The 19,914-nt window shown below is 50.1% G+C and overlaps 1 protein-coding gene across 12 annotated transcripts in view; it reads left to right on the forward strand.

Moving 5' to 3' along the window:
- GRAMD1B (GRAM domain containing 1B) overlaps window positions 1-19,914 on the forward strand; it is a 251,804-nt gene that overhangs the window by 64,845 nt on the left and 167,045 nt on the right. For 10 of the 12 annotated variants that reach the window (XM_067039199.1, XM_067039200.1, XM_067039202.1 and 7 more), the window contains exon 1: window positions 10,182-10,555. The exons of the other annotated variants lie outside the window; for them this stretch is intronic. In XM_067039199.1, the coding sequence (XP_066895300.1) occupies window positions 10,182-10,555 (374 nt within the window). Of the gene's footprint in view, window positions 1-10,181; window positions 10,556-19,914 lie in introns of those variants that run through there. 12 annotated transcript variants of the gene reach the window in all.

The raw sequence follows: 19,914 nt of genomic DNA on the forward strand, positions 1-19,914 counted from the left end.
ATTTAATTAATTTTATTTATTTTTGGCTGTGTTGGGTCTTCGTTGCTGCACACGGTCTTTCTCTAGTTTTGGCAAGGGGGGCTATTCTTCGTTGTGGTGTGTGGGCTTCTCATTGTGGTGGCTTCTCTTGTTGCGGAGCTCGGGCTCTAGGCACGTGGGCTTCAGTAGTTGTGGCACTTGGGCTCAGTAGTTGTGGCTCACGGGCTCTAGAGCGCAGGCTCAGTAGTTGTGGCTCACAGGCTTAGTTGCTCTGCAGCATGTGGGATCTTCCCGGACCAGGGCTCGAACCCGTGTCCCCTGCATTGGCAGGGGGATTCTTAACCACTGAGCCACCAGGGAAGCCCACCCCCCAGTGCATACATTTTTTAAATCTGTGTTTTCATACACCAGGATTGCTTAAAGCAAAGTAGACCTTTCCAGTTCATAGACTGTGAGAGCTACAATCGAGACTTCAGAGATCACCCAGCATAACCAATCCCCAAATCCCAATTTCAGAGTGTTTAAAATACCAAGCAGTCACTGAATTGTGAATTTTGTGGGCAGTGGTCCAGGGTCTCAGCTCCTAGAGGAGGGGTGGGAGAATGCAAGCACCGGCGTTGCCACTAGGGGGCAGTTGCGGGCGGAGTACAGCCAGGGTAGAGGGTGGTGGACTATTTATTCCTGAAAAGTGGGAACATCTGACAGTGTGACTTTCATTTCAAAGCAAGAGCTCACACTAAATGCGGAATTTTACAGGAATGAATTATCTATACTTACTCCCTCCAGATGTGTTCCTTGCAGAAGGATAAACAACTCAGGTTGCAGTGGGAATCTTTGTCCAGATGTGGATTACAGGGGTTGCAGCTGAAAAGCCTCTCCTGAGCCCAGCCTTCTTTAGCCCCTTCCTGTGTCACAACAAAATAACTCTAATTTTTGGTTTGAAGTGGTGTGTAAAGGCTAGTGTTCCTGTCATGCTTGGCAAACATGCGGTTGTATCCATCAGAACAAACTGGGCAGCTTTTACAGTTTCAGCGTCATACCGCAGGGCAAGAAGTTATCACGCTTCTGGTCAACCCTGGAAGCACTGTTCCAACATCTCTACTGCTCTGGGTCCGGGTTTGCGTCTTTGTAAAAGGGGCTACTTTTCTGATTTAAGGGAGGTGGAGTTTCTGTCAGAAATAAACGCCTTAGGTGGTTGCTTTAGTGCTTGAAAGAAATCATTTCCAAGAGCTTTGGGACACTTCTCTCTCTCTCTTTTTTTTTTTTTTTTTTTTTGCGGTACGCGGGCCTCTCACCGCTGCGGCCTCTCTCCCGCTGCGGAGCACAGGCTCCGGACGCGCAGGCTCAGCGGCCATGGCTCACGGTCCCAGCCGCCCCGCGGCACGTGGGATCCTCCCGGACCGGGGCACGAACCCACGTGCCCTGCATCGGCAGGTGGACTCTCAACCACTGCGCCACCAGGGAAGCCCATGGGCCCTTCTCTTTGAGTGAGTTAAGCCTCCAGGTCTTTGTCTTGGTCTTTGCATGCAAAGCACTTTGTCATTTGTGAATCCTCGGCTGTTTGATAGGCGACTTTAGTAAATGTCTGTAACCTCCCTGTGCCTCCTTCTCTAATCTCTGAAACAGAAGGAACAGTGGAGATAAAGTGATGGTTGGGTCAGATTCTTGAAATCTCTGCTCCATCATTCTGGAATTTTGTGATCACCAGGATGTAAACTCCTCCAGGGCACAGATTTGATTATGTGCACAGACACACCCCCACCTTGTTTTCTAGCACTTAGAACATACCGTGCTCAATCAATTTGTGTTTAAATGGGTGAATGAAGGAAGATTTATAGTAGATGTAATCTCTTGCTCTCATCTCTCACCTAATGGAACATTATGATCCAGGCTGTTCTTTTTGTGATTCCAAGAATATACCCTGCTCTCTTTTACACCTCAGTGCCTTTGCACAAGTGGTCCTTCTGCCTGGAAGCATGCCCCCTTGGTCTAGCTGGAAAACTCCTCTGCTAACCTTCCACCTTGGGTAGGTACTGTCTCCTCCATGAAGTTCTTTCAGGATCAAGCTCTCTCTCCTGTGGGCTCACACTGCATTTGGTACATGCTTCTATTGAAGTGTATTTTCTTACCAAACTGTAGTCCTTGGATTAGTTTTCTGCTCTCCCCCGTGCCTCAAGATTTGAAGCAATTGAGGCCAGGGTCATCTCTGATAAACATTCAAAAATTATTTTGAGGAATAAATAAATAGTTTTGCAGAAACTTTTCAGAAACCTTTTACAGTACCCAGTATTATGGTATGCTTAGAGTCTGGGCATATTAAATACTTTTTGATTGATTTGCTAGATTACCAGGTACACCCCCAAGCTTCAATTTTCTTAGCAGATATAGGCAGAACTCCATTTTAAATGGCATAATCATACAGTCACATTTTGTTCCTCTGAAACATAACATCTGCCAACAATCTCACACACACACACACACACACACACACACACACACACACACACACACTTTTCCCAGTCTAACTCCAGATCCTCGAAGCGTGTTTAACATATTTAGGAACGAATAGGAATGAAAGGCACTCCTTCCACTTCCTGGTTTCTGGAAAGCACGGTCTCTTGCAGCCTCCAGGTATTGCTTCGCTCCGTGCTCTTCCACCTATAGCAATCGCATTCCATCTCCTGCCCTCGCCACCGCTGTTCCCTCAGAGGTCACCAACGACCCAATTACAAAATCTAATGGGATTATCTCAGTCTTCCTCCTGCCTGACTTCATTACAGCATTGGGCATCACTTATCTTTCTGAAATGTGGTGTAATTGAAAAAGCATGAGTTTTAAAGCAGGGAGACCCTCGTTTAAATTTGTGCTCCTCTTCCACTTGCTCTGTGAACTTGGGCAAGTCAGGCACCTTTTAAAATCTCTCCTTGGGCTTCCCTGGTGGCGCAGTGGTTGAGAGTCCGCCTGCCGATGCAGGGGACACGGGTTCGTGCCCCGGTCCGGGAAGATCCCACGTGCCGCGGAGCGGCTGGGCCCGTGAGCCATGGCCGCTGAGCCTGTGCGTCCGGAGCCTGTGCTCCGCAACGGGAGAGGCCACAGCAGTGAGAGGCCCATGTACCGCAAAAAATAATAATAATAATAAAAATATTTTTTAAAAAAATCTCTCCTCATCCTAACATGGGACTTTTGTTGTCTGTTTCTCAGGGTGGTTGGGAGGGTTGAATGGGATTTTGTGTGTGAAGCACTTTGCCCGGTGTCTGGCTGGCAGTAGTCATTCAACAAACACTGGTTCCTTCCTTCCCGTGACTTCTGAATCAACACACATTCTTGGTTTTCTTCCAATCTGTGCCTCTGAATAAATCTTCATAGGACTTTTCTTTCCCTTGCCCACCTCCTCTCATCCCACATTTTTCTCCTGCCCTATTTCACATTTTCTCCATCACTTACCTGCACTATTTGCCATGTATATAGTTGATACTCCAAAAATATGGACCGATTGAATGACAGTCTCTCGATTGGCCTCTGTGTGTCCCATCTTTTGCTTCTCCAGTATATATTTCACACTGTCACCAGAACTGCCGTTCCTCAAATACCGGTTGATAATATTACTGCCCCCCCCTCAAGAAAAAAACCCCAGCAAAACTTGAATAGCATCCCTTTGTTTAAAGAACAAACTAAACTTTAAATACTCACCAGTATGACCCTCTTGTTTGTCCATCCTCATCTCCTCTGTGTCCTTCCATAAGCCCTGACTTCTTTCTCCTTATTTTCAAAAACACTCCATGGGTTTTTTTCTCTTCAGTGCCTTTACTCAAATGTTTCCTTTATTCCAGAATGCTCCATTCCTCTTTTCTACTGAAATTCATACATTAAGTCTTCATTTAAATACTAATTCCTCCATGGAGCCTTCCTAGACCACCTCTTTCCCTCTGGTTAAAATTTATCTATTTTTCCACTCACACCTGTTAGTGCTTACATTTTGCACTTAATTAATTCTGCCCTGCTAGGCTGTATGCTCCAACGCACACATCCCGTGTCATGCTTGTCTTGCTGTCTCCCCAGCGCTTAGTAAGGAGCCTCACACACTGCTGTAGCTTAACATGTACTCTTAGAATTAAACTGAATGGAAAATCAACGCAAGTAGTCATGTTTCCTAACACAGGTCTTATAACGGAGACTTAATTAGGTACAAAAAGGCCAACATTTACAGAGCACTTCCTAGGTGCCAAGCACTGTTCTAAGTGCCCTACGCTGTTCAGATGCTCTCACAACAGCTGCAGGAGGGAGACACTATTTTTTAAAAATATTTATTTATTTGGCTCTGCTGGGTCTTAGTTGTGGCACGCAGGATCTAGTTCCCTGACCAGGGATCGAACCCGGGCCCCTTGCATTGGGAGTGCGGAGTCTTAACCACTGGACCACCAGGGAAGTCCCGTAGACACTATTAATTATCCTGATTTTTTTAAGGTGTGGAGATGGAGACACAAAGAGAAATTAAATAACTCATCACCAAATCCAACAGCTGGTAAGTGGTGGAAAGGGTCAGAAGCTCAGAGAACAGGCCTCTGGGCCTGTGCACACAGTCACTAGTTTACAGCGCCCATAGTATTTTGACCCTTCCGAGGAAAGCAGCAGGCAACCCAGAGCAGGCCACCTGCCTCCTCTGGAATGGACGACAAGGAGACGGGTGGGGTGACCGCAGGAAGTCTTTTCCAGCCCTGATGTCCTTTGGAAGATTTAGGAGACAAGTGATGATGTCTGTCCGCAAAATCAGGGTCAGCCAAATGTTGTGCAGAATAGTCTGGACTGACTCCTAAGCCTTTCGATGAGCAGTTAAACCAGGGAGGCTTATCTGGTGGCAGTCTTCCTGGGGTGACGTCATTGCTCACCCTGGCATCGGCCACCGAAGGCTGGCGGGAGCGTGCTGCCAAACTTGCGTGTTTCCCAAGGCTGAGAGACCTTGCCAGCGCACCATCCTTGGGAACTGAGACCCGGGAAAAGTCTTGCAGCTCTTTCTTCCTTTTTCTCAGAAGGAGAAGCTGGACGTGGAGGCTGGTCCACCGTGGTTTTATTTAGATTGTGCTTAGCCAGCATCCTCCAGCCTCCTCTAATCACACAAACTGAGCGCAGAAACGGCACTGATGGCTTCAGTAACGAGCTCCTGCACAGGGTGATGAGGTAGGGATTAGAGGAAGGAACAGACTCAGGCTACCAGGGGAGGGCTTGAAGCTTCCTCTCTCCAATTTCACCTGTCCCTGCAGTCCCCACTCCCAGCTCCTGGTCCTTCACCACCCTCGTATTTCTGTTTCACGGTGCAAGATATTAAAGCTGTCTGTGGGTTTCAGGGAGGTATTTAGTATCCAGTAATCAAAACACCCTGGGCCAGAAATGCATCTGTTCAAATGGATTTTGTTTTAGGCATACGTGAATTGCTTTTATTTAAAAGAGAGAGAATCTGGGGCCCACAGACCCACGATGGTTGGGCCTTTACGAGATCATCTTTTCCTGCCTCTGTCTCTAACTAGGCTCCGGTTACCTCTAATTTATTTATTTTATTTATGGCTGCGTTGGGTCTTCCTCACTGCGCGCGGGCTTTCTCCAGTTGCGGTGAGCGGGGCCACTCTTCGTTACGAAGCACGGGCTCTCGGCGCACGGGCTTCAGTAGCTGTGGCTTGCGGGCTCTAGAGTGCAGGCTCAGTAGCTGTGGTGCATGGACTGAGTTCCTCCACGTCATGTGGGATCTTCCTGGACCAGGGCTCGAACCCGTGTCCCCTGCATCAGCGGGCGGATTCTTAACTGCTGTGCCACCAGGAAAGCCACCGCCAGTTACCGTTAAAGATGTGCAGAGAAAGCTGCCCTCTAACCATCTTTGGTCATCCATTCCAGCCCTTAATTGGCCTTTCTCTCGGGAAATGTTTATCATCTAACCTGAATCTCCCACACAGAGTACTACACAAACTCATTTCCTCTTGGTAGGCAACAGAAGAAGCGTTTCAGTATATGATCCGGCCGTGCTTCATTTTGTAGCTGAAGACAGTTCATTACACCGCTCTTATGCCCTCGTCCACATTTCTATCAGGATTTCTAGTTTCTCTGATAGCAACAAGTTCCTCTTCGTAAATGCCTACTGGCCACTTCTTTCTCTGGTCCGTGAGCCAGCCCATGGGTCTGGCTGCTCTGATGTCGTGAGAGAGAGAGAGAGTCTGTGCCCTCACCTTGAGGCGGGGGACTGACTCTCCTGTGGCAGCCACGTTGGAGGGGACACACCTGTCCATGCTTTTGGGAGCTGCCTGCCCTTGGCATCCCTGGGGCTGGAGGGATGGGGGTGGGTGTGGGTGGGGACCTGCCCCCTCTGCCTCCCACTCACTTGGGTGGGCACCCAGGAGAAATCTAGCTTCTCAGCTGCTATTTTCCACTTAAGTTCCCCCCTGGAAGTTTCTGCTGAATAATGGACTTTGGAGTTTGCGGGGCTCCAGAAGTAGTAGACAGGTGTTGGATGTCTTGTGTCTGCAGGAAAAGGGAGCCTGAACAGTTGAGAATAAACAACAGTTGCTTGGTAATATGAGCTCCTTTCATTAAAGTCAGAGGCCTGGCTGTGAGCTGGGGGCAGGGAGGCCTGGTTGGTCTGGCACCACCTGTCTGGAGGGCCAGAGGTGAGAGCAGTTTCCCAGAGAACCCCCGAGTCGGCTGAGAGTGAAATATGGGAGAGAAGTGGTAGGGTGGGGGGACTTGGGAGGAATGCACTGGCTCAGATTCTGAAGCTCTTTAGTCCTGACCCCCTGACACCAGCTCCTGTGAGAAATTGTTTTGCAGAACTTTGCACTTCCTTTTCCACACTTGTAAAATAGCGGATACCCAACTAAAATCAGGGCTGGTAAAATGCTGGTGCTCCAAGGGACCTGCTCTCCAGAGCTGATGCATTTGATGATATTTGGGTGGCCTCTAAGTGGCTTCAGAGGACCCAGGTTCAAGTTCTGGCTTTGTCATGGATCAGTTGTGTTTTTATCTCTGACCTTGGATATCTTTCTGTGCCTCACTTCAATAAATTATAAAATGAGGGTAATAACATCTGTCCTTCTCACTGCTAGGGTCACTGGGAAGATAAAATATTACAGATGAAAGCCTTTGTGACAGTGTAAAGGTTGCTTTACAAACAAAACACACAGGACACTGGACAGAATCAAAGGAAGGACAAACTTGGTCCTTCCTTTAATGTGTGTAGTTTTCAGAGCAATGATGACTTGCAGATGGGCGGCATTTCATTTTCAAACTAGTTTCCCATTTATCATCTTCCTTGACAGTGCCACAGGGGTAAGGAAACAGCTGAGGGTGGTGGGATGGGGCTGTGTTTAAAAAAAATTTTTTTCTTTTATTGAAGTAGATTTGATTTGCAATGTTGTGTTAGTTTCTGGCGGATGTGTTTTGAGTAGGGTTTTATTGGGTGACAAGTACCTTCTTCTCTTTAAGCCGAGACTGCAGGTGGAGGTGAGCTAGGACGGTGGCTGGGGGCTTCAGGTACTCTGGGTATCTGCTTCCCAAGTGAAACCGTTGCAGACTGAGTGTGGAGGAGGTTTTCCCTCAGGCCAGGAGAAATGTAAATGATCTCAACTACTGCTGGGCACAAGGCTTAAATTAAACGTCATAGGGTTTTAGATTTTAGGTCCAGCATCTCTTGTGGGTGGAAAAGGGGCTGAAGTGTGTGGGAGGAGGAAGCTGCTTGCTTTTCTTCCTTTCAAGGGGCTACATTTAAATTCAGAGGGCGCAGGTCCCCTTAAGGGGGCCGCTCCCCTTGCTGAATCTCCCTCTCCCCAAAATACCCATGGAACCTTCTGGGCCCTGTCTGTGCGCCCTCCTGTTCTGTTCCGTCTTGTTTTGGTTTTTGCCTTCCCAGTGAAGGGTAGTGAGCCCACCCACCTTCCTTTCACCCCTTAAACACCTGAGATGCCACTCTCTTAGTTCAACTGCCCCCTTAACAAGCAGGTTCCTTGAACTGAAAAGTTACCAGATCCCTGGCAACCTGCTCGTCTTTGGAGGAAATCCAAGGCAGTGAGCAGCTCTGTGGCTTAGCTCCGGATCCTGAAGTTTGGAGGGACAGCTTGGCTTCCTAGGCATTCCCGGAGCCGGAAGCAGTGTCCTGTCGCTTGCCAGGCCTGACACCTGATGGGAAGGAGTTTATCCTTTCCGGGACACATCCAGGAGTTAAAATAAGAGTGACACCAAGCCACCCTTGAGAGAGCCAGTGGCCGGATGTGGAGAAGAGTCAGAAATAAGACAGGCCCGCTGTTCCAGGGAGTCATTTACAGGTGGGCCTGGCTCTGGCTTTTCGGCTTCAGTCTCTCTCTTTCCCTGAGCAAAACATACTGCCCTCAGATTCCTGGCCTCATGGAGGTTGTGCAGGGTCACAATGCCTTGAACTCCCCCTGTGTGTCATCGCAGGGCATGGTGGACCCATGGCCAGCTGTCACACTTGAACTGCAGGGGCGTATTTTCTTACAGTGAGCTCTGGTGGTCTTTAGGAATGTGATTTTTTTCCTCAGCTTTGGGACACTTGTGAAATGTTCTCATGACCTTCATGCTGGCACAGAAGCTGGGCATTGTTTCCCTACCGGACTCACAGAGAGGGGCAGAGAGGATTGGGTGAATAGCATTGTGGACTTGGTGATGCATTATTTGTAACTCCTTGTCTCTTTGAAAGCCATCATCTCGACTTTGGTTCTCACGTGCAGGACTTACTGGAGAGGCACGTGCGCTGGGCTGGGAGGAAAGATGGGCGGTAACAGTCTATGATCTAGGAGCTGGGCTGCTTTAGACTCAGTCCTGACAGAGGGCTCCTCGGTAAGGTGGATCAGTTCTCGGGCCAGTCTCTTAGGGTGGTACCTGGGTCTAGGGAGTGAGGGGTTCAGCATAGCTTGGGACACTTCAGGACTGATCCAGACTTTCTAGGTTCCATGACCTGGGGACATACAGACTTTCTGTGACCCAGTCCATGCCCCTTGCAGGTTGAAGCAGACTTGACCCAGCCCCCAGGAATGTAAAGGGAGTTCCCTTCGCTCCCTGGATGTACTCACTTTGCTGGATGCTTCGCCTTCTGGGTGCCCACCTTCCTCTAATTTCATTCTGTGCTTGGGATGGGGCTCTGGTATTGACGGGGTCACCCCAGATGGACGGAGCTCACTCCCTTTCCCTGACTGGTCCTGTGTGTCCTGTGTCTCTCAGGTCCTACCGTCTGTCCTTCCTCCATGTGTCATGTGTGCTGTCCTCGGCTCATTCCGCAGAGCTGTCCTCTCTTCTCAGCCTGTCATTTTGGAAGCAGTCTCCAGAACCTTGCTGTCTCCCTCTCCCTCCCAGGCCTCCTGTGCCCACCCCCCTGCACCCCAAGTGATTCAGAGAAAGCACCTTTCTCAGGAGAGAAGAGTCCCTAGTTTTCCCTCAACCCTGTATCCTGACTGAATTCCTCGGTTCCTCCCTTGCCCCGCTCCCCCTCAAAGAAAAAGCAGGGAGTTAGATTAATGAGAGCTGCCTGGCCAGCCGTCGCTTTGAGAAAGTTTGGGCTGTGATCCTATTTCATTCGGCTGATTGGAGCAGCCTCGGCTCGGAGGTAGAGTCCCTCCGCAGGGATCCCGGGTAGAGTTACGCTAGCCGTCGCCGCCTGTGCACGCCCTTTCTGGACAGAAGTGACCCCCGCTCCTCGCGCCCTGCTCCTCCTCTTTTGTTTTCATCCAGCGTCCGCTTCCTCTCTCTCTCTCTCTCTCTCTGTCTCTCTCTCCTCTCTCCCCCCCTCTCTCTGCCACTTCCCCCCGCTCTCTGCCTCCCTGCAGCGCCAAGACGGCTCCCCAGCCTAGTCCGCCGAACGCAAACCGCTGAGAGTTTGCCGAGCCGCCCCCTGGGGCCCGGGCCACCGAGTCCCGCTCGGGCACGGCCGCCGCCAGCCGGCGAGGGAGCGCCGCCGAAGGAAAAGCAGCGGGCGCGCGAGGGGAGCCCCGGAGGGCGGCCGGGCGGCCGAGTTCGACTCGGGGGCGGTCGCGCCGCGAGCCCTCGCGCTCCCCCGCGCTCTCCCTTCCCGCGCGGGGCTCCGGGAGACGAACTCGCTCCGCTCGCGGCTCGGGCGGCGAGCGTTTCCTAACGTGAGAGGCCGGACGCCGCGGGCGAGGGGCGGGGAGCGGGGCCGGCGGGCGGCGAGGCGCCGGGCGGAGGCGGCGGGCCCCATGCCGGCGGCCAACATGATGGAGAGCCTGCAGCCGCCCGCCCTGCAGGTGCCCGAGCCACGGGGCGCGCCCGAGGGCAGCCGGGTCTGGTCCAGCTCGTCGACCCCCACGCTCCGCCGCCGGCGCTTCAAGATGCGCCGCACCAAGAATGTGCAGGAGCCGAGCCTGGAGGCCGGGCTGAGCCGGGACCTGCCCGGCGTCTTGGCCCCGGGCAAGGAGTTTCTGCAGCTGCCGTCCATCGAGATCACGCCTTCCAGCGACGAGGACACCCCGTGGTCCAACTGCTCCACGCCCAGCGCTTCCCCGCGCCGCAAACGCTTCCTCCTCCGCAAGTGGCTGCGGGTGAGTGAGCGGAAGGAGTGCAGCGAAAGCAGGTACGTACCTGTCCCGCCCCAGCCTTCTTCCCCTTTCCTCCCCCGGCCTCCCCACGGCCGTCGGGGAGGTGAGGTAGGGGGGTGCGCAGGGCACCCTGGGGAGCTTCGCCGAGGATTGCAGGAGCCCTTCGCCAGGGTGGACGGCTTCCCCACGTGTCACCCACCTCCCCAGTCCAGGCCGGGGGGCCGGTGATTTTCCATTACACGGGTACTCGGGGCTTCATGCTGCGTTCCATCCCATTGGATCCTCACAGCAACATGAATAGCAACAACCATAGCAGCTGATGTTTATTGAACCCCTATCGTTGTCGGTCAGTATGATGAGCGCTTGACAGTCCACCTCCACGTTTAATCCCCACGAAGCCTCTTTGAGGTAGGTACTCCTGTGAGTCCCATTGTACAGACGGAGATCCTAGAAGGCAAGAGAGGTTAAGTGGCTCCTCCACTCAGACTTCAGTTTCTAAGCTCCGTTTCAATTTTTATTATTTTATTTTTGGCCACCCCAGGCTGCCTTTCCTGGCCCCCATGTGTAGAGGAGGTGGCGGAGTATTCACATTGAATGAGTCACATTTCTTACCACAGAGCATCTTTAGACATCTAGGCCTGGTCCACACCGTTATGGCTTTTGCCAGCTACTTTTTGTCTGGATAAATGTGGCATCTGAGTAGTCGGGAAGTTTGCTTTCCCTAGGCAGAGAACTGGTGTGGAAGACCATAGGGCAGCTCCACACAACCTTGGCCAGGGGTTGTGTTTGAGCCAAGCCCATTGCCTGGTGTAGGAGGGGGGGCAGTCCTCAGTGGCTCATTGATGTCTTGGACCCTAACCCATTTACCTTCAGACTCTAGGGCCCTGTCCCCTAACAGTGGTCTGTGCCTTTGCGTGGGGCAGACAAGCGATTGGCCACCTTCCCCAGGACTCCTCCTCCCAGTCTATTCAATTCCGTTCATTTCAGTTCCACAGATATTTATTGGATGTTCTTGTGAGTTCAGCCTGGTACCAGCTAATGGTGCTATGGCCAGGAGGCAGGGAGGGAGGGTGGGTAGAGCTGGGTAGAGTGTGGGGATGTGGAAGTTGAGAAGGAGGATGGGAGGAGGCTTGGATTAGAAATTACGGCATGTGAGTTTCCCTGGTATTGAGGAGATGGAATCCTTGGAAGACATATACTACGTGTGCCATGTGGTACTGACTGTAAGGCAAAGAGAGGAAGAAGACTTCTGGAAGGAAGAGGCTCAAACCACAACACGTACAGATAGGTAGTAGAAAACAGGAAGAATATAATGTCAGGGGCATGACGTCAGGAAAGGGGAAGAGTACAGATGAAGGCATAAGAACAGGGTGTGAGATGTGTCGTTGAGGGGACGCTGAGGAATTGGGCTGGGTTACACAGATGGTGAGCATTTTAAGCCTGCCAGGCTTGCTTTCTCTTTTTTGGTTGTAATGACTGGATGTGGTTATCCCTGCAGGTGCAGATGTAAAGCTTTGTTCTGGGGCTTTTTGGGGATGCGAGGATAGCAATTCTTTCTGTACTCTTACTTCATCCTGTCACCTTTTCCAGAGAGTAGAGGGAAATGGGGCAAGCTTGGTGGGAGCTAATCTTGAACTAAAATAGTTCATCTGGGTTTGTCAGCTTTGCCCTCAAATGTGAGAAACCCTGAAAGAGGCCCTGTTTTGATCCTCAGAGTCTCCTCTGTATACTGAGAACAGAATTTGGGGAAGATTCTTACGCTGGTAGCCAGGGAAGGGATAGGGGAGGGTTTGGTTAGATTTAGGGAAGTCGGTCTTGGTTTAGAGAGTCTGTCTGAAGGTGCAGTGGAGGGAATTCCCTGGCTGTCCAGTGGTTAGGACTCTGCGCTTTCACTGCCAAGGGCACGGGTTTGATTCCTGGTCCAGGAACTAAGATCTCTGCAAGCCGTGTGGCCAAAAAAAAAGTTTAGTGGAATCTTCGTTTTTGTTGGAGCAGGAAACATACTTCTTTTTTTTTTTTTTTTTTGTGGTACGTGGGCCTCTCACTGTTGTGGCCTCTCCCGTTGCGGAGCACAGGCTCCGGACGCGCAGGCTCAGCGGCCATGGCTCACGGGCCCAGCCGCTCCGCGGCATGTGGGATCTTCCCGGACTGGGGAACGAACTCGTGTCTCCTGCATCGGCAGGCGGATTCTCAACCACTGCGCCACCAGGGAAGCCCCAGGAAACATACTTTTAAATCAGGAAAGATTTTCACCTTCTAGGAGTAGTTTAAAAATTGGCAGTTGGGGAATTCCCTGGTGGTGATCCAGTGGTTAGGACTCCACACTCTCACTGCCAAGGGCCAGGTTCAATCCCTTGTCAGGGAACTAAAATCCCAGAAGCCGCATGGCACAGCACACCCCCAGATGGCAGTTGTTTTCAATGGCGGCTTGCTGGATTAGAAGAATATATGTATATATGTATAAAAAGACAACCTCTGGATTCAACCCCAAATTTGTCTGACTCAGATCTCTACCCTTAACCACTGTTAAACTGCCTCCTGTTGGACTCTATCTCCATTGTGGCCAAAACAAAAACCCATCTCTTTTAGGCCTTGGAAACAGAAGGCTTCTTGGAAAGAAAAGAAGCTGTCAAGTGAAGGGGTGCTTGTAAATGGCCAAGATGATTCCCTGAGGAGGAATTGACATTTAGAGGCAATAGGTCACAAAGAGAATTGGAACTCAAGTCAGGAGACATGGACTTAAATTTAAGTTCTGTCATTTCTTCGCTGTGGAACCTTGGACACCTCCCTTCACCTCTGTTTCATCTTCTCCATCTGTGGATTAATGGGAGGTCTCAAGTGATAGGCGTGGAACTGTTTTGTAAACGTCCTCTTGCTGTGCAAGGGGCAGGGATTATTGTCATCATTCTGTGAGTGGCTCACATGAGTGGATGTGTGCTTGGGAGTGTAGGTTACACACCCACGTGTCCTGGAGGAGCACCTGGGACTCCTCACATGTTACAGGATTTGGATACAATGATTGGAAAGTGACCCAGCTCAGGCTTGGATTAGGGGGGTTAGCACACCAGGCCCAGCACAGCATCCTTCCTCTTCACTGCCCCCACCCCAAATCTACCTCTCCGCAACAGAGAAAAGCCCCTTTCGGGCCTGCGATGCAATTCTGTCTGATGTGGTAGAAGGCATGGGGTCAAGAGGGCCTCAGCTTGTGGATTTTAACTGCAGAAAGATGAAAATTATAAAGAGAATCAGGAGACCCCTTTCTTTTCCTTAATCCTGGGAAGAAAGAAGTAGAGAAAATGGTGAAGTTAGCAAAGACCTTGGGGGCCAGTACTCTGAGTCCAATTTTGTCTGTTTCATCCTTGGATCTTCACTGTCTAGCGCTGTACTTGGCCTTTCATCATTATCAATCGATGTTTATTGATGGGTAAATTAATAACGATTGAGTGAATGATTCCTTTTTCTTTCCTCTTTGGAGTGAAATTATCCTTATTCATGAGTCAGGGAACATTTCCTGGAGGACGTGAGTCCAGAACTGAGTTTTTTGATGTGTGACAGCTTTATTGAGATAGAATTTACATGCCATGCAATTCAGTCAGTTTTAAAGTACATAATTCAGTGGGTTTTAGTATATTCACAAATATGTGTAACTATCACCACAGTCAATTTTAGAACATTTTCATGACCTCGAAAAGATACCCATACCCTTTATATATCACCCTCAATCCCCCTCTACTCCTCGCCTCCAGCCCTAGGCAATCACAAATCTACTTTCTGTGGAGAGCTGAGTTTTGAATGGGAACCAGCAGCCTCTCGGTGAAGGCGGTTTGAGTGTGTTGGCTTGAAGATGGAGATGGATGGCCAAGTATGGTCTTGATGAGGGATGTGAAAAATGAGGGTGGTGATGGGCCGACAGACTCAGATTTATGCTGAAGAGTTTGAATTTCTATTAGTCAGTCAGTCAACAAAGATGTATTGAGATCCTATGGACAGTGTGCTTTGTCTGCAAAGAGGATTCAACTCAACGGGGAGCCATCGTAGGTTCTGGAACCCAGGAGAGACATGCTCAGAGTGGTCTTGGAGGCAAGGAATTCTTGCTGTTCTGTGTGAACCGGGTGCGAGGTAGAGGCCTGAGCCTGCACTGTTCTTCCAGCACTCACTGTTACAGTTGGGAATTGTCAGCTTAGCCGCTGTTTCACATGCGGCGGCACTGTTTCTTGCTGGCCGCGTTGCCCTCTGAGCTCCACGGATAACGTAGTCTGAAGTTGATGGGGCAGGCTTTTAGAATTAGTACCTGCGTGTCTGCCCAAATCCCTTGGCCAATAACTGGTTGTGGGGATTGTTCAAAACCCAAATTGAGGATTAGAGTCCCCCTCTCACCCGCTGGATTACGGCAAGAGGTCAGAATTGGACAGAGACACAACTTTTGTGTCTTTGTGATGGCATCCTGACATCCTTCTCTGGAGGGGGGAAGGAGAGCTGACAAGGGGCAAGGGTGTAGGTGTGGCTGCCCGAAGGCAGGCTGTCCTTCTGGGGGACACAGAAGCGCTTCTCTGGTCCGTCTCCCCAGGACGCCCTCCTTATTATCACCTCTTGCACCACTTTCCTGTGGCAGTTCCGTCCCCTCTTCTGTGTGACACATCTACCCCGTCATGACTTCTGCTCGGCTGCACACCTGACCTCAGGTGGCGCCTCTCCCTGATGCTTCCAGCCTGGCGAGCCTGGTTATCTATCTGGTGCTAGTCCAGCCGGCATGTGGGTTTGCATGTAATGGTTATTCATCATTGGTATATTTATCCTAAGTCTTCATCCCCTGCCTCTGACCTTCCGAGGGAGTCTTGCTTTCAGTTTCAGCTCAGTTTCCAGGGAGGAGGCTGGTGTGTGCTACACCCATCAGCTCTGTGCAGACCCTGACATCTAGGAGAAGCACAGAGAGTGTGGGAGGGAGGTAATTCATGTCTTTCTTCACACAAAGCATCAAACGAGAGACCTGTGATTTGTCAGCAGATTAAATAAGTAATTGGTGCTGGATAAGGTTAAACTAGGAAAAACCTCTCTCCCGGACCCTCATTTCCTTGAGGGCAGTGACTGCATCTTACTTTCTGCTAAGCGCCTTAAATACACATTCAATCTTCACAACAAACCCCCAAGTGGGTTTTGCAGGTAAGGAACCTGAAGTTCAGAGATTCACTTGCTCCTGGTCGCGTAGAAGCAAGGGTGAGATCTGAATCACGTTCCTCTGATTTCGGAGCCCGCACTCTTTACAGCTACACTGAACCATCTCTCCGGGGCCTGGGAATAATTGGCCCTTGAGTGTTTGAGATCACATCCATGTGGAAGGGGAGGTTGTGAAGGAGGCTGGCAGGACGGGAAGGCCACTGAGGATACGTGTGTAGATGTCAGAGGTCAGCACGGGGACGTGTGAGGGTGGTGCTACGTGGCGTAGGTGAACTGCTCCGTGAGAAGCAGCCGCCCTTGGGCTGTAGATGTGGTTTCCAGATTCAAACAGTCTGTGGAAACTGAGAAGGTAGATCTAAGCCCCGTGGGCTGATTCACACTGGCCAGTTTCCTCCATGGCAGTTGGTATTATGAGAGTTTCCGTGGTGGTTATGCGCTCAGGAAGTGCCACTTCCATGTCAGGGGAGAGACTGGGATTTTCATGGGGCAGATTAACAGGTGGTAACTCTGCCCTGCTTGGTTAGTTTCTCCCAGGCACCGTCTATAGGTCAGTTGCTATGCTGGTCACTGATAACTGCTTCTAGGGTGACTCCGGAGTTTTCCTTAGGGCACTTGAATGGCTGAGCTGCCGGTGCGGAGTTTCCTTCTTGACCCCAGTGGGTGAGCTGCTGGGCCCTGAAGCAGGCGTTCAGATATAGAGCCAAACTGGCCTGAGAGCCTAGGAGTGCTGGCCTGGTTGCTGTGTGTACAAGAGCTTTACAAAGTATGCAGGCTTTTCCTGGAGGCTTTGCCCTCTTGGGATTCTTTCCTCCATAGCCCATATCAGTGCAGTGACTCGCTAAGGGGCAGCTGTACCTGGTGTGAAGGGGGATGCTTTTCAACATCTTTCGGGGGGGGGGGGAAGGTCTATGAGCTCTTGTCCTGTGACTTTGGAGCCTAAGGAACCTTTCTTCTCTAGGAGGAGATGGTGAGGCTTCCTTCAGAGATGCAGAACAGAAAATCAAATGTGGAAGGAAGGCAGGATGGAGATGCTTCAAGCTGGGGCACAGAGATGTCAGGCCATGGCCTGCCCCTGCCAGCCTCCATGCCACGGCGGGCAGCCAGGTGCCACCTCCTCAAGGTAGCCCTGGTGTCAGATATTCTTCGCTGTTTTCAGACCATGTGTCTGGCTAATCTCATCAAAATCATCACGAGGAAGATGTGGCTGTTCCTTAGCTAAGACCAGTGGTAAAGAGGAGACAGAGGAGGACACCCATGGCTTTTTCATTTGAGGCCCTGATACATCTTTTGGGTCAGATGCTGTGAAGCCCTTTCTTCTTCATCCTTTGTATGTATTCTAACTGGCTCTGGTTGTTCCACCTTGATTTTGTGGATAAGATAAAGAAAACGGGAGATTAGGCACGTTTCAGGGGCAGATCTGGGTTACAGTCTGGAACTCAGGCCTCTGACCTAAAGTCTGGGCTAATTTCTATCTGTCACGTCTCTGGAGCTTCTGCCAGCCTGGTGCCTCCTTCCTCCATGGTCTGACCACAGAGGTTTTTTGGTCTTGCTGCTTCTGGTTCACGAGTTTAGTCAGGAAATGAGGGGGCTGAGTGAGGAGACTGAAAAAAATAATCCACAACCCACTTAGTTTTTCCACTTTCTTTTGCAACTATGAAAAAAGAATTTGCCTTGGGGCCCCGTTTGGGTAGGGGTGAGTGTGGTAACCCCGTATTATTTGCTCCAGCAATTAGGAAAATACAGAAAGATGATAGATGGTTAGTTTAGCAATACAGTTTTTTTTTTTTTTTTTTTTGAAGCAGCTGTGTAGCACAGGGAGATCAGCTCGGTGCTTTGAGACCACCTAGAGGAGTGGGTTAAGGAGGGTGGGAGGGAGACGCAAGAGGGAGGGGATATGGGGACGTACGTAGCAATACATTTTTGAGTCTCTCCAAGGGTTTTCCAGCTTGTTTTCTTTCTTTCTTTTTTTTTTTTTTACTCAGTTTAATGTTTTTATTTATGTATGTCTGTATTTATTGGCCGTGTTGGGTCTTCGTTGCTGCGTGCAGGCTTTCTCTAGTTGCCGCGAGCAGAGGCTGCTCTTCGTTGCGGTGCGTGGGCTTCTCATTGCGGTGGCTTCTCTTGCTGTGGAGCACGGGCTTCTAGGTGCTCGGGCTTCAGTAGTTGCAGCACGCGGGCTCAGTAGTTGTGGCCCAAGGGCTTAGTTGCTCCACAGCACGTGGGATCTTCCCGGACCAGGGATCGAATCTGTGTCCCCTGCGTTGGCAGGCAGATTTTTAACCCCTGCGCCACCAGGGAAGTCCCCCCAGCTTGTCTTAAAAGAAACTTTTACATGATAAAAGTCAGTGAATATTGTATGTGTGATCAAATAGCTAGTTAATGGAAAACTTTCCAACAGTAGGGAAAAGGCAAAGAGCTCATCATTTTACTATCCTAACCCAAACATTAGTAGCATGCTTGGTGCATTATCCCCCGGTATTTTTTCTCATTCAGAGGTTTTTTTTTGGCCATGCCATGTGGCTTGTGAGATCTTAGTTCCCTGACCAGGGATCAAACCCGTGTCCCCTGCAGTGGAAGCATGGAGTTCTAACCACTGGACTGCCAGGGAAGTCCCCAGAGTTTCTTTCTAATTGAGACTTTCCTTTTTCATCAGCTCTTCTGCACCTTGTACCTGTATAAAGTAAGGGAGAACATAAATCCAAAGGTTAAGGACAGGTGAGCCTGTGAAATAAGGAAAATAAAAGGATTTCTGAAGCATTGTTTCTGGAGGAACCATCAGAATGAGACATTTCTCCAAAGGGGGGGATACGAGCCCTCTCATCAAAGAAGATGCCTCTTAGCCTCGTTCTCCTGTTCTCTGTAACCCAAGCTTGGCGTGAGTGCCAGTGTGACCCCTCAAAGCAGCCTGTCTTGACCCGGCAAGCATTTGTTTCCCAGCCGGGTCTTTACGCTGGGAAGCTCTTCCTGACCTTTCTGTATTCTTGGGATTGTATGGAATGGCAGTAATAAAGGTTACTCTGAACAGGGTGGAGCTTCTCCAGAGAACAGTTTGCCCTTAGCGTGGGTGATACCATGTGTTTTCTCTGTCTTTGATGAAGCACATCTTCTCGACATGTGAATATCTTATAAAAAAAAAAAAAAAAAAGGCCCCAGGAAAGAGATTGCACCACCTCTCCTCTCTTGGTTACTTCTTTCTATGTTTTCGAGTCCTACTGTTGAGAAAGTTCTGCTGAAGATCTAACTGAAATCCCTCATGGTATAATTCAAACTCATTCTCTCTTGTTTTGTCCTCAGTAAATATGAGAGACTATCAGGTCATTATCCCTTGAGAATATTCCTTCAGAGACTTATTGTTAGTAACTTGGGCTGCTGCTGCCAGATTGTAAGAGAAGCCTTGATTCGGGCTCCCAGTTACTCGGTGATCACTGATTCTCCGGTGGAGGCTGCGGAGCCCTGCAGACACAGTGGAGGAATTGGCAACCACACACGTTAGAAGACAGAGCCAGTCTCAGAGGTGAGCAGAGTAGGAAGTGACCTGCGCATTCAGAAAGTTCTTAGGGACACTGGACAGTTCCTCTGAAGTGCCTTCTCCATGCTTGGACTCCTTCCCAGAATGCCTCTGTCAGTTGACATGCCTTTTGTTTAACAGCCAGAGAGATTAGGCTGAAAATGTAGATAACTCAGGAGAAGTAATTCTCAACTTCAACAAACATTTTTTGGGCACTTACAGAGAATCAGGTGCTGTCCTAGGTGCTTGGGGCACAAAGATGGATACAAGTGGCCCTTCCTTGAGGAGCTCACAGCCTGTGGGGGAGACTAGTGTACAAAAGATAATTTCAGTAGAATATGGAATTTGGACTAAAACATTAAAAAAAGGTCTGAGGAAAAGATCTGCTGGTAGGGAGATGGGTCCTGGGACCTAGATTTCACCCCCAAATAACCTTACTTTTCTCGCACTCAGCTGCCACCCCTTAGTACCTACAGTTGGTCTGCATCTCGCTCAGAGAATCTAGTCTTCACGGTAGATGAGATTTGTGTGGTCATTTCACCTTTGAGCAAACTGAGAAGTCCAGGGTCAGTGGACAGAGCTGGTCAGTGGCAGAGAAGGCTCTAGAATACTCATCTCCTGCAACCTAACTATCGTATGCTGCCCACCCCATGTCCCTAGGAGCCTATCTTGGCCCAGGATGGAGCCATATCTTCATCAGCGAACCCAGGA

The sequence above is a fragment of the Kogia breviceps genome, chromosome 7, assembly GCF_026419965.1.
Source record: "Kogia breviceps isolate mKogBre1 chromosome 7, mKogBre1 haplotype 1, whole genome shotgun sequence".
Taxonomy (NCBI): domain Eukaryota; kingdom Metazoa; phylum Chordata; class Mammalia; order Artiodactyla; family Physeteridae; genus Kogia; species Kogia breviceps.